General features: G+C 36.1%; 1 protein-coding gene across 14 annotated transcripts in view; it reads right to left on the bottom strand.

Moving 5' to 3' along the window:
* Positions 1-14,942, bottom strand: part of NLN (neurolysin) — a 73,397-nt gene that overhangs the window by 31,282 nt on the left and 27,173 nt on the right. For 5 of the 14 annotated variants that reach the window (XM_064641911.1, XM_064641906.1, XM_064641910.1 and 2 more), the window contains exons 9-12: positions 14,309-14,510; positions 12,032-12,218; positions 10,591-10,719; positions 9,991-10,127 (exon numbers count right to left, since the gene is read on the bottom strand). In XM_064641911.1, the coding sequence (XP_064497981.1) occupies positions 9,991-10,127; positions 10,591-10,719; positions 12,032-12,218; positions 14,309-14,510 (655 nt within the window). Of the gene's footprint in view, positions 1-1,418; positions 2,196-4,511; positions 4,561-5,582; positions 6,739-9,990; positions 10,128-10,590; positions 10,720-12,031; positions 12,219-14,308; positions 14,511-14,942 lie in introns of those variants that run through there. The other 9 variants (XM_064641902.1, XM_064641909.1, XM_064641904.1 and 6 more) reach the window with 6 other exon arrangements.

Genomic DNA, 14,942 nt, shown 5'->3' with positions numbered 1-14,942 from the left:
ATCAAACAGCAGGTTGATTTGTTACAATATCCTATCTCTAGCAGTGGCTAAAAGCAGATGCCTAACAGAAACATGAATAGGGCTACAATATATGATATTTTCTTCAATATTCTTCGGATTGCCACCCCCTACTTCGTAGGGTCTTCCCGAGGATGAATAAGGTTTTATGTATTTAAATACTCTCCACTGGCTTCTCTTATTTTGAATTCATACAGACATGTCACTTCTATAATGTTCTCAGCAAGGAGTTCCACAACTTAACTTTATTCTACATAGAGAATCACCTGTGTTCATTTGGAATAATAAACCCTACTAGCTAAAAATCCAGACACCAAAATTGCATACAATTGCTGATATGGTATACAGAAGTAGCATCAGTAACTTGTTCTTAAGCAATATTCTTGCACTCATCCATCATGAGATTGCCTAACCCTTCTTTGCTATAGTCTCCTAGCAATTCAGATTGAACAGACTGCTGTAACTAGCCTCTAGATACTTTCGGAGGTCAGTATTTTACAGAATACAGTCCTCCAAGCTGTAGTTTTAACCTACATTTTTAGTTGCTAAAGGGATGTTACTCGTTCCTTTGCCCATGGTACAGAATTTTTTCATCTGAATACCCAAAGCTTTCTAACAAATCAAGGAATTCCCCGTGACTGCCTTTTTTGGTTAATTGCTTACAAGTTCTATCACCAATGCTTTTATATTACAGTCCTGTGTAATGCCTGAAGCGCTTAGATCACTGTTCAATGGTAATTCTATGCCATTAGGTACTCTAAACAGTTAGCTGTTTTTAATCCATTTTATATATCCTCTATTGATATCATGTAGTGTCATTTTAAATGAAAATATGCACACTAAGTCAAATACTCCTTACGTATATCTTTTTACAAAAATCACCTTCATCAGGCTTGTAATGGCCACAAACAATTACATCAGGCTTGTCTGACAAAACTCTTTTTTCCTAAAATTGCTCACATTCTATGAATTATACTCATTGTTTAATTTTTCAGCAACAGAACCATATTTATGCTTTCCCACCATTTTGTTTAACTTGGCTTTCCAGCTGAATTACCAATAGTCACCTATTTGGTTTCTGAACACTAGAACTCATTAGTACTGTTCTAGTATAATGGCATATGCCCAGTTAGCCCAAGATAATCAGCACTGGGAAAAAATCCCTCAACACTAATTTTTGTTTGTTTGTAAAGTACAAGTTATTCAGCCCTACTCAGGCCAAAACGTTTTTTCTTAGTAGGTATTGCTCAATATACTTCTCTTTTAATGGACTGGAAAGTACTCCATGGTTCTCACATGCTATGATGACATCACATTCCTTCTTTGTAAATGCAGAAGAGAAAACAAAAATTCTTTTTGTTATCATTTGCAATATTAGCATATTCATCCACTGACAGGTCTGTAACACAAATTGGATTTATTTGTTCTTAATACACTGAATTATACATATTATTTGCTATAACACTTTCATCCATGTTTCTTTTCATTGCCAGTCTTAGCCTTCTTTATAATTTTTATCACTTTACAATTCCTCATTTTATAACTATTTCCTACTCCTGACTTCCCACTTCTATTTTGTTTATTTTTAATTGCTGTTTTTACTGGTGAACAGATTGGTTCTTAGTAAGAATTATTCACAAAGATTTTTAAGTTGTGAAATTGTGGGATTTGGGACAATTGAATTTCAAAGACACACCACGTCTCATTCACATTTCCTTCCAGTGATTCTACTCATTGATTCTCCCAACAATGATATTTTTAACCTTTATAATTCATCAGGAATATAGCACAAGCAAGTATTGGTGAAGTCTATCCTCTGCTAATCAATACTGAACAAAATTAGGTCATGGTTCTTGGTTTCTAGGCAACCACTAACTTCCAATTCATTTACTTAATTTGTCTTTATCCTAATTAGGTCTAAAATAGATTGACTGCTGTTTGGAACCACATCTTTTGTATCATCTGCACTTCTACAAAGGTCAATAATGATTAGCTTTACAGGATTTCCAGCACAGGCCCCACAAAATGAACTTCCCCCATAACTTTTTTCCTTCCACTATGAGAAGCTATTATTTAAATATATTAATGAAGAAAATAGTGGTGAAATAAAAAATTAATCTTTACATGTCAGGAAGAAGTCAAGTAACAACCAGGTGCATAGTCTCATGTTCTTTCGCCTGCAAATAAGAATAGAAATCTATTTACAGAAAAGCACACCTTTTTTCTAATTCAGAAAACCATGAAAGGCATTGAAGTAGCCTTTCATAATCAGTATGCATTGTTAGTCTTTTCCCTGCTATCTACCTCTTATATCCACTTCAACCCTTCTACAACTATTGTCAAAACACCCTTCTCCAGCTTCATCCTTCCACCTAACTGCTTTCCTCCCTTTACCTTTGATTTGTATCACATAACCTGCTGATGTCTAGCCTCTCTAATCCCTATCAGAAATCACTTACCATGCCAACAGCTCTGCGCTTTCAGGAAACCCCTCCAGGAATCTGCATTTCACTCAACTACCCTCCAAAGCTACTTGGAAATTGTTTCATTTTTTTCAGAGAGAAGCTGAGATCTTGACCTTGTAATTCACTTGTTGCACTACCATAATTTTACTTCTCCCATACTAAATGACTACAGTCATTACAACTAGTTGCTGTCTGATCATTTGTTATAACATGGTTTAATGAAGTTGTTTATCAAAGTCAGCAGTTGACTAATCTGGATTACTGATTATAATGAGGAAGAGGGTTTTTTCTGCAATGCTGTGATATTAAAATACAACAGAGAACTACAATGCTCTACTTTCCTTTACAAACATTAACTCCCCAGGTCTTAGTGCTCTCAATTATTAAGTCAGCATAACAACCAATAGCCACCACACCTCAGAAATTAAAGTTTAAACCTTCAGACTGTTTCTACCATTTAGGTTTGACCACATGACTTGCAAGCAACCCAGAAAAAGCCTACATGCTGGACCTATGTCAGACAACTAGCAGCAGGGGCTGCTGAGGCTATCACTTTGTGACCCAGCCACATGCTCAAACTATTCTGTCCTTTACAGTGAAGCAACAGAAAGAGAAATCATTGCCTACTACCCACTTACTCAGTGATAACAGGCACTGTCTCCCGAGTCTCCCATTTTACCCTTTCCCACTAATTTGAAGCTTTTGCTGTGAAGTCAAAGTCCAAACTGAATTTCTAACACAAGAAAATAATAATCCTAAACACAATGAAATTCTAAAAAGATACAATACTAAACTTGGAAAGGTATCATTTTGTTACAGACAAAAATTACTAATTATTTCTTCATTTATTACAGTGAATATATCAGGCTTTCACAGTTTTGAAGTTTAATTCAGTGGAAGCATGGGTTTAGCAACTCTAGAATAGGCTGGGCTTACTGGCACTGTTTCATGTATGTGATTGTTTCTGGCAGTGACAAGTCAATTAACTCACATTTCTTGAGGGACTCTATCTCACTGCCTTAGAATAGTGTCTGAATAAGTTGTTTCCTATACAGATAAAAGTTTCATGCATATGATGGACAGCTGCAAAAACAGAAAAGATTTCTTTCTCCAGGTTATTTTTTCCATGCCAAGATCTGGTATTTACAATAAAAAAATCTGAACATGAATTTCGAAGAACAACTTTGGTTGGAAGGAAAAAAGTAATTTAGTCCAACCCTGATTTAATTCAGAAGGCTCCACGAAGTCAATATAAAACTCAGCAGACAAGTCTGATATTTTACTACATTAATATGTTTCATAAGCACTTTTGAATGTACCCATTAGTCTTCTGTGTTGAGTGTAGTTTTAGCTATAGGATGATCTAACTTAATTATTGCCTGATGCAGGCTGAAGGAACTGGCTTCTACAAAAACAAATAACAAAAAATCCTATTCTTTTGGAACAGGTGTAGAACATAACACTTTCATTTGTGGTTACAACATAAGTTTTTTCTCCTCCCTACACACATGGATATTCATCTGATGCTATTTTAACCATACAGCCATGTCAGCATTTTCATATGCATGTAAATAGCAGACATTCTTCTGCACTTCAGTATCTTAGTTACTCTACATTGTACAACAAACTAACACATACTAAAGAGCAGGAAAATAAAGAAGTTAATTGTCATCATTTGCATCAGTACTGTTCTAAATCTAACTTTTAAATCACCACATGACTTTTTATCATCTCATTCATTCATTCATGGCTATGAATGGTGCCAAAGTGTTTCAGGAGAGGCATGTATAGAACCTATGGAATGATTTTCGAGCTTAGTTTGAAGATTTGCCTGGAATCTGTCTCTCGCTGTGGCTGACTGGAGATTGTTAGCTTGGAGTCTCCTCCTTGGGATACTGCCCCTTTTGGGTTTGAACTTAAGATTGAGGTTAAGTTTACAGCGCACCAGTTGATGGTCTGTTTGGCATTCTGCACTGGGCACCACGCGGGTATGGTGGACATCGCGGACATCTCTCCGTCGTACCAAGAGCCAATGCTTGGATCTAGGATGCATCCATGTTGTCTTCAGACTATTTTTCTGCTGAAAGATAGTCATCTCATATTTTTGTTTATAATTACTACATTTGCAATTATCCACCTTGATTCAAGACTGCTGATTTATACAGAGAAAGGTCTCCCTCATGTGGAAATCTGTCTACCAACTGTAAAATAAAAACTGAATTTTGCTTTTTAATAGAGGTTCCATTGCTTAAATTTGCAGATTCATTTAGGGGAAGTATCACTTACTATATTTTTGTTTTAGTTCTTTGGAGCTATCATTACGGTGTGAAAGGAAAAAAATATGTTGATAAGACAGAATCATAAGAATTTTAAACATGTATAAAAAGACAAGCACAATACTTGCAAATCCAGTCAGAACACAAGGGAAATTAGTCTAGACAAAATTCACAGGTTTTGGTATAATCTTGCATCCACCAGTTTCCTCAGCTTTCCTTTATAGCTGTGCTGAATACCTTTCGAGGTGTTCTCACACGTGTGATTTTCATGTATCGCCTTTTCATGACACAGAAGAACTGCGGCCTAAAACTATAAGTGACTATGACAACTAGAAATTAGTTAATTATATGGGCTGTTAAGACTGCAGAGTTAATGTGTTTTGGCCACAAATATTTATGATTTCTCACATCTAATTGCTGTGGTTAAAAAATAAGGCCTGTCACATTTTGCATTTCAGAAATTAATTAATCTCATTTTTTCCTCCCCAGTTTAAATGCTTTAAAAGAAAATCAAGAAACAAAGTTTCACCTGAACATTCACAACTGTCAGGCTTTTTCCCCCTAAAACAAATTGACAGATTTGACCCAAAGTCAGTGCTTTCAGTTTCCTTTTGCTAGAAAAAGAGGAAGTCTTTTGAGTTGACTAGGCACATTTTCTTATTTCACTGTTGAACAAAAAAGTAAAAACACCAACCATGTTGACAGCTATGGTTCAAATGTCTAATATGTACTGGATAGTAAACACAATTAAAGCTTGTTCATATACATGCTGTAATACTAAAACCAAAGTAACACAAGATATCTAAAGACAAGAAAAGTGCACTTGGGATTTACAGCTTTATTTGGGTGCTGACAGTTGCCTGGTAAAACTCATTTTTCCTGATCTTGCAGAAGAACTACAAAATAATTCCTCAATTACTTTCACAGTCCCACAGCTGAAATCATTAAATCTATTGCACTTTTTTGAAGCACCTCTGCATGCCACACTGCGAAGGAATAGGAAAATTTTCAATTTACTTTTATCATTCCCACCAGGGAGATCTTCTTTCATTCCTTCTTTATTTGTATCTCAAAATAATTCACAAACCATCTGAAACCATTATAATTGCTCAAGTACAACATTTCAATGCCAGTGTTGATATAATTTGGAAACCAAACACCAGACTTGTGATCATCAACAAAAACAAAAAAGTGATGGAAGAACTGCTAAGGTCATAGATTTTGGCTGGGTTTTTTTCTTTTTTTAATTATACTATGTAAGTATATAAATGATATAAGAATTTAACATGCATCAGAATGAAGTCTAAAAGTATCACACATCTCTGGCGTAAAGCTCTTTGGGGCAGGTTCTCAGTCTTGAAATTTGTCAGGAAGCGAGACTGAGCCCAAACAATAACAAAAACCAACACGCTTCCTCTCCATCAGAGACAAAGTGAGCAGTCAACACAACAGAAAATACAGAATAAGAATGTTTCTTTTATTGCTGGTAGTGTCCTTTTTATCCCCTCCAGATTTAAAATTCACTCACAAGACACAATTTAAGTACATCTATTAAAAGAGAACCATGGCATCAAATCCCCATATTGATTAGTATTATTTCATAACAATTAAAAAGAATTACCATCCAAATTCCTCAGCTTCACACATCTCAATTTTTTCCCTGATGTGTTGAATTTTGTAGTCCTATGAAATTTTTTTTAAAAATCATATTTTTATTTTTACAATTTAAAAAATCATCAAAAACTGACCCAGTTTGCCTAGAGTGATACATAGTCAAGATGTGAAATACACTGACATTTCCAGCTCATTCCATACTTATATGCCATTACAAAAGAATCATCATTTTACTGAACACATAATCCCTTACTCAATAAGAAAGCTCTTTGGTTTGGTTTACGCCCCAAGAAATTTTGCAGCATATCCATTCCATCCAAAGATCCTCCAGGTTTCAAAATAAGGTTTCTGTATTTCATCCCAGCCTGAAGGTAAAGCAGAATGTTAATACTTCTTATCTTGCCAACTGCCTCTTTTTCTGTATTTTTTGCATATTTAAAAATCCACTCATGATAAAACAACTTTCCTCCTTCCAGATTTCCTTAATAACAAATCAGGATACAGCACAAGTATAATTTAGATCTGCTGGAAGAACTCAAGAGAGCAGAAATTCAACCAATTCTTGAAGAAATTATTTTTCTTGTGGTTTTACACTGGTTTGGAAGCTACAGTCATAACTTGTCTGAAAGACATATAACAAACATACAATCTCCTCAAAATCTTCACTGATGAATTATCCCTGTGACTAACTGGTAGGAAAAAAGCCATAACATCTTTTCTCTCTTAACCGATGATTTCTCTTTCTTTAATCTCTGTTTGGAGAACAGAGATGATACTCCAGAGATAGACAGCTGTAGGACTGTAGAATGACATGCACATATACACATATTATATGCACAGTAGTATATATAATACATCCAAACATGTAATGGGACTTAACTCAGGTTTTACTTTCAGCAATAAACATTACTGCTTCAGAAGGAATGGATTCCTATAAAAAAATGAATGAAGTTTCTGAGACAACAGGAAGTAATGAGGAGTTTCTTAATAAGAGGTTGTATTTTAAAGAACATATTATATCTGGAGAATTTTTGGCTTCTGAGACATGACTATAGATAAGGAAATGTTATTGGCATGCAGATGTCCCAGATGCTTCTGATACTGAAGAAGACACTTTTTTCCTTTTAGTCAGTATACATACATGCATACACTTCCCCCACAACTCAAAGCCATGGGATTACAGGACCACATTGCTTCCTGATTACTGTAAAAACAAGCACAGGTCTTTTTAAGTGATGGACTTCCAAGACTTAATTGAACTACCATTTGCAGTCTGCATTACATTAGCCATTTAGAATTGTCTGAATTACTGCTGCAAAACCCTAAAAAATTCACTGAAAAACAAAAAAAATTCACTGAAGCACTGCTTATACTTCATTATTTGGGTTAGTTTCCTGAACATCAGCAGCAAACAAAGATTTTATTCCTTGTCAATTAAAAGTATTATTTGAGTAGACTTGAGTCTTTGCTGTTGTCCCTTCAGAGCCAGAACACTCCTTAGGGAGTTCTAGGGAGACTAGAGGTTATTTCAGATAATGTGGAAGAACTGAGGAGTGTGGTAACCAATTAAGTTAGTTAAGTGTTTGCTGAAGAATTTTTACAGTTCCAGTCTCTGAGACTAGATTGTATAACTGTTGTTGAAAACAGGAAAAGAGGTTTTATTCTAACAGGAAGAGGTAAGCCAAATTTCTAAAAGCCCTAGTCATAACACCATAACAACCTTCTTTTCCTGCTATTCTGAAGACTAGTCTAACTCTAGATATAATGAACTATGAGTACTACAAAAATCGAACAGTTATCTAGTATTTGTTTATAAAACAGTTTGTTGCACCTTGTGGAACACTATTGCACTTAGATAGAATGCTTCTTTGGGTTGAAAAAGAACTAATATGAGAAGATAGCATTGAAAAGTGAGGGAAAAAATCTCCACTGTTACACCTCAAGTTATATCAGCAATCAAGGCAAATTGTGTGCACATATACAGTAGAAAGCGAGTGACACACACACATGAATAATCAGTTTTCTTCCTAACTTAGCCTGGATAGCAGGCTTCCCATTAAAAGAGGTACTAGTTGTCTTTCAGCTGTACCACAGCAAATATTAATTCTTATCATACTTAATTTATTCTCAAAGCCTCCCATACACAGGCAAAGAAAAGAAAAATTCTCACAAAAAGCAGAATAAAAGGCATCCCCCAGGAGAAGTAAAGGTAACAGAGCAATTCTGGTGAACTATGGCTTAGGGTTTTGACTATACAATCACTCAAAGTGTTGAGACTGCAAAGTAAAGCAGAACAAAAGGTCTGTGATGACACTGGAGGGGCACCGTCTGTGTCAGAACAGAAAACTGACACGAAGTCCCACAACTTTGGCACCAGTACCCTTAAACCATCTCTCCCAAATGCTAACAGTTATAAAACCCAGCAAGTCTGACCTCTCCTGAAATGCTATTTTTAGGATCCACATGAACAACATTTTATAAAAAGTTATTTTATTCTCTCATTTAGCTTGATACATCTTCTCTGCTGCTCTTATTTGCAAGTGACAAGACTGCCAATGAACAAACAGGTCTGCTTATTCTCACATGTACCTGTCATGAATCCCCATCCCTGTAGTATCAGTCTTGACCTCCAAACTCTTTGTCACTTCTCTAAAACTGTTAAGTTGGCTGCTTTTCTCCATAAAACCCCTTTCGGTTTTACTGGCCTCACCCCATCTGCTCTTTGGAATCCCCTCTTTGTTCAGATCAAAATCTAATCTTGTTTACTGTCACCATCCTCTAGAGCGATGGACAGTTCTAGAAGTTCTGGCTGCTATGATAAGGAAGGAGAGGAAAGAAGGCAAATTCCAGGAGAGGAAAAGGACAATCATACTCTTTTTCTACTCTTTCCTTTATTTCTCTCTTGTGTACCTCTACTGAAAGGAAGAACTAGAGCTGGCAGCTGAATCAAGAACACAAGAGGATCAAGACCAAACTTTGCCAGAATTAGCAGGACTACTAGTCACATCTCTAACTATCCTTTCTTTCTGCTTAAGGCAGAACAGATTGGAGAGTTACACAAGAAAAAAAAGGCCCAGTAAATCTAGAACCTCTTAATGATTAGGACTTCAAAATGGACTTGGGAGTAAAACTAAAGATAAAACAATTTGTGCATTATGCTGTGCTGTGACAGAGAAAGCTCTGAATGAATTCAATTTTCTATGTAGTAATTACATAAAAGGACCACACAGTTGAGGTACACAAAATGTACTGGAAATGGAAACAGAACACTACTATCATACAGGTTTCACAGCAGATGAATATGCATCTGTTCCTGCAACGGAGAAATGTTTTTTCAGTCTAAAATTACAGAGGAAGGCATTAGACAAGGCAACACAATGTCTTAAGTTTTATAATATTAAATGCATAATGATGTAAGAATTGTATTAAAATCTAAGTGCTCTTGAAAATGTCAAGATTATTTTCTAAAGTTACTGATACACTCTTCTGTTGTTGACCTGAGTTTGACAGGTACAGAAGTACTTGAGATGTTATACCTATGGATCAAGATGGCAATAAATGTTGTTTCAGAGACAAAGTGCAACAGAAGTGTTTGTTAAAAAGTATTCATCACTTACCTTTGGATTCATTATTCCCTCTTGCTTAAAGCAGCTATAAAAGATATCCATGGAAAACACTTCACTCCACAGGTATCCATAGTACTGACCATCATAACCACTTGCCAGATGTCCAAAAGTAGCTGGCATGTTTGTTCCTTGAAAAGTAGATTAATATTAAGTTATTTTAATAAAATACAGTACTTCAAGAATAAATTAATAAAGAATTTATATCAACTACTTTGAAACTTTTAACATAAAGGGTCTGAGTATGCCTCAAAGTATTGGACAAACTCGGTGACTACAAAGGAAACTCAGTTTCCCATTTTAGGCTACTTGTACCTCCAACACAGATGTGACAGAACATCTAAAGTGGAATTCACATCATGTCACATTAAAATATATCCTGAAAAAGGTTAATTTTTATATTTACCTTAATCTTCCTTTAGAAAAGATCATTAAGATAATCCTAAGTTTCAAAATAACTATTTCGGCTTCATAAGGGGTAAACTATTTCATAAACAACTCTAGGGGGTTTGTATGCCAAGCATTACTGGGAAGGAATGGCATGTTAAATTGAACCATTTGGACATGCTGTATAAAAGTTTCATACTGACATACCTGGAGTGGCAGGAATTCCTAGAATCTCCATACAGTATTTAGCATATTCATCCGCTGGGTCAACAGATAGCTTTGTATGCAGTGCCTGGTCAACTTTGCTCAAAACAATCTGACGGAGGGTTAAAAGGCCTAAGTGAGTAAGAACATTTAATTAACCAGCATCAAAATAGCTGGAGTTTCATTTGCATCTTTCCTTCAAAGATCTCAACATGCACATTAAATGATTAGAATTTTAACCATGGAACAAACTTGGAGTTGCATCGTTCCCATCTGAATTGCTCCAGTTACAGAGGCAGAGTTTTAATAAAGGAATTGTCACTATAAGTTCCATCTTTTCAAATGTTATTTTCCTCACAGATCAAAAATAAAACAAAGCAGATATTTTTAAAGCAAATCTTAATATTTAATGTTTTCAGCTGCCATTGCTTCCCATATACCATTTCACTCAGAGCTGGAACAGCTGGTAGTTAGTATATCTACCCTAAGACACTTCAAAGAACACCAAGAACTGCTGCAGCAGCTGCTGTAAGCTTTTTTTAAGAAGCTACAAAATATGAACCTTTATCCAGACAAAATGCTTTGCAGCTACAGAGTCTGTACAAGCCACAGGGACAAAGACTTCTTGTTCAGGATAGGAAAGCAGTATGAAATAAACAGCAGTGTCTAATGACAAATTGTACTATAAATGAGAAGCCCTGATTAGAGGAACAAAGGGGTGGGAGTGATAGAATAACAATGATATGATAGGCAATGACATGAGATTACAATCTCAGTTTGGAGATACATGTAAGGTAGTACAAGATGGGGCAGGAAAAGAAAATTAGAACCTTAGTTTGGGAAGGCAGTATATCTCCTGGGAAAGTAGAGAATATGGACTTAAGGTTCTGGATTTAGAAGTTAAGAGGCTGTTTGAACAATGCAGGGCTACAACACTTCTGTCTGGGATATGTTATCTACGTTCATTAAATCTGAAAACAACTTCCACGTCTGTCAAGCGTCATGTGCAAATCAAATGTAGACAATACATACAGAAAATCTGACAGTGTATTCACTGTATGCACAGTGCCTGCTCTGGACTACAAATAAAATAAAAACCAAAAACCCCACAACAGACTCCCCCTCTTCCCCCATTACACACACCACCAAACCTCCCCCCCTTCCCCAGTTTTAAATGAACAATGCTGGTAGGTAAAAAAGTCACATGAAGAGGAAAAGTATTTTAGTACTGTGGGTGGCCTGGAAAATCAGAGCTGCTACTGTCCAGGCAAACAGTGGTACTATCATCATAGCCTTTATTAATGGGGATACCCAAAGAAATAAACCTAGAAAGACAATGATAAGTGTACACACAGAAAAAACTGAATGGGCTTTCTGTGTTTATCAGTTTTTTAAATAATGTATTTTTGTACATATACTGTGGGGAGAAAAGGCAGAGAGATACCTGAATTAGCCAGTCTAGAGGCAGCAAGTTTCTCAAGGAGAGTGTCTCCAACATGGGTTTCATCTTTATAATGTCTTGACATTTGCTGTAGTGGCTCTTTCTGCCACACCCAGTTTTCAAACATTTGTGAAGGTACCTCTACAAAATCTGTTTCCACGTTAGTTCCACTAAACCTAGCAAACTCAGTCTAAAAGAAAAAGCCATTGAATTAAATGACAATAGAAGCCATGATTTCTAGCAGAATACAAATTTTCATATGTCAAAATTTCAGTTTTAATTGCAGTAAAAGGAATCATTTGAATAGACCAATAATAATAGTTTAAAAATTAAATTTAAAGAAAGGAGGAAAAAGAAAAAATCAAGACATAAGACTATTACCAAGAACAAACTAGATTTCTCAGTGGTTATTTACTACATTATTGACTGGTATGGAGCAGTACTTCCATTTTCTTAACATTACTGATTTTTATCTTTTAGGTTATGACAGCAACACAAATGTCAAACAGCCACTGTCAAACAGCACTCCCAGGTCCTTTTCCCCTGAGCAGCTTTCCAGCTGCTCCTCCCAAAGCCTGGAGTGCTGCCTGGGGTTGTTGTGATCCAAGTGCAGGACCCAGCATTTGACCTTGTTGAGCCCCATACCATTGTGCAGATCTGTAGAGACTTCCCACCATCACTCCACCCTTGTCTTGTAATAGGTCTACCTCCTCTTGCCAGACCAATTTTATGGGGGTTTTTTCCCTTCTCATCAACATACTAACAAAACAGATATCCTCATTTAACCATACACATTATCCATGCATCACACTAACAAAAGCCACTAGACATTTGGGTCAAGTCACTTCAAGAGCTCTCCTAACAGCATAAACAAATCCCCTCCCTGCCCTGTCTCACTTTCCAGCAGTACCTCTCTCTTTTTCCAGTGTATTACACAGACTATCAGATCTTTACCAGCAGCTCACAGACTCCCTCCCATACGCAGCATTTAAATGTCAAGTCTTAACATGCTTAAACAAATAATCACATGAAACAAGACAGCGTTTTGTACACACAAACTCCAAAGACAGGATGTTCTTATGTGGGATTAGCAAGTCCGCACACATGCAAATAACAATTCACATACAACACAGCAGCACTAAGCATGGTAGCTATGCACACAAAAACCACCAGAGCAGTGTGAGAGACAACTGGAAAGGAGGCCTCCCTGACATGTGTGCAATTCCATAGCAACTAAAATACATATGGAGTAGAATTGTTGGCTTGAGCTGCCCCAGCTGGACTCCACAACAACCAGGCACATTCTCATTGGTTATGCTGCAGTCAGTTTTGTACAGTTTCATACCAATGCTGAATGTGTTTCATTTATAAACACCTTCTATACAGTCTAGGTTTTATTGCTCAATTTGTGGTATGAGAAACACCTAACATAGGGTGAAGATGATATATTTTTCCTTTCAACATGATTCAAAAGTATCTAAGCAAGTCTAGTTTCTTATTAACTCCAGATTTAATATATGGATTTGTGTGACTATTTCTTTATTCTGAAGTCTCAATCTATAGGATAATGGTAAAGAATGTAATGTGGGTCATACTTCTTTGATTTTATTATTTGGTACTTGTTTATACAGAAGATGAATGAAGTGCTACACAAAGTCTGGATTTGTAGACAACTATGTGGATTTTTTGGTGAGTGAATACTGACATCTCTCTCTGTAATATAAAATTTTCATTAGACTAATAATAAATTTATCATCTGGCAGAATTAATTTTAGATATAAGTAAAAATGAAACCAGAAATATTACAACTTCATTGGCATCTTGATGCAAAATCTGAAACTAACTTCAGTTCTGTCTGGTCACTGTGAGAATCCTATCCTATCAGACAGCAGAGCAGAAAATACAATGGCTCAGGCATTTATGCTTTTGATATCAAGAGTGACAGCACTCAAGAGTACTAAATGCCAAAACGCTGGAGGTCATCTGGATTTAGAAATTATTTTCATTCATAGGTACAGGACCTTTTTTTACTTTTAATATCCAGAAGTGCAACTTGATGTAATAAAAAGCCCTCTGACAGAAACCATGACAGAGCACCTTCCTCACCTCATATATCTACCCGTGACGACTGAATAGATGCCTGCATGATGCAAATGCAAAAGTATATGTCTGTATGAAAATGTTTTTCATAAGGAGGTGTATTTATTGCTTCAGTTTTAAATAAAAATTGAAACAAAAACCCAACCTGACACTGTAAAAAATAACCAAAACATCACTAACCTGTGCACATATCTGATGCATTACGTGACCAAATTCATGGAAGTAAGTCTTTACTTCATCATGTCGCAGTAATGATGGACGATCCAATGCTGGTTTTGTGAAGTTGGTTACCAGAGCAGCAACAGACATCAATCTGCTGCCATCAGAAAGGAGACAGCCGGGCTGTAGACCAAAGCATGCTGCATGCCCATACTTTCCCTCTCTGTATAAGAAAATAAACCAGATACTATCTTCAAACCTGCTCACCAGAATGGCGAAGCCTGTTCAAGAACAGGGACAATCAGTCAGTGTCTTTACACACAGCTTTACACAGAAAAATTACATCTTTTCATGACTTCTAGAGACTCAGGGTGAGTCTCTTAAGAGCAGAAGTGGAAAAGTGCCCTCTGTAATCTTGTACTTAGATCACAACAATTTAAGATTCTCAGAAGCATTTACATGAATCTGATTTTTACTATAATACTGGAAGTATACATACTTTAGATGTCCATTCTGTTTTAAACTGCTACTGTAACAGCAAGGACTAGGCTGTATTCTCTGAAGCAGTATTTTTTTATTTTATTACAGGAGACAAAAGAATACAGTACATTGCATTTTTTACGGTGATCCAAGAGTTTAGAGAAAACTTATTTTG

The sequence above is a fragment of the Pseudopipra pipra genome, chromosome Z (assembly GCF_036250125.1).
Source record: "Pseudopipra pipra isolate bDixPip1 chromosome Z, bDixPip1.hap1, whole genome shotgun sequence".
Taxonomy (NCBI): Eukaryota; Metazoa; Chordata; class Aves; order Passeriformes; family Pipridae; genus Pseudopipra; species Pseudopipra pipra.
This window is presented reverse-complemented; position numbering and strand designations above follow the sequence as displayed.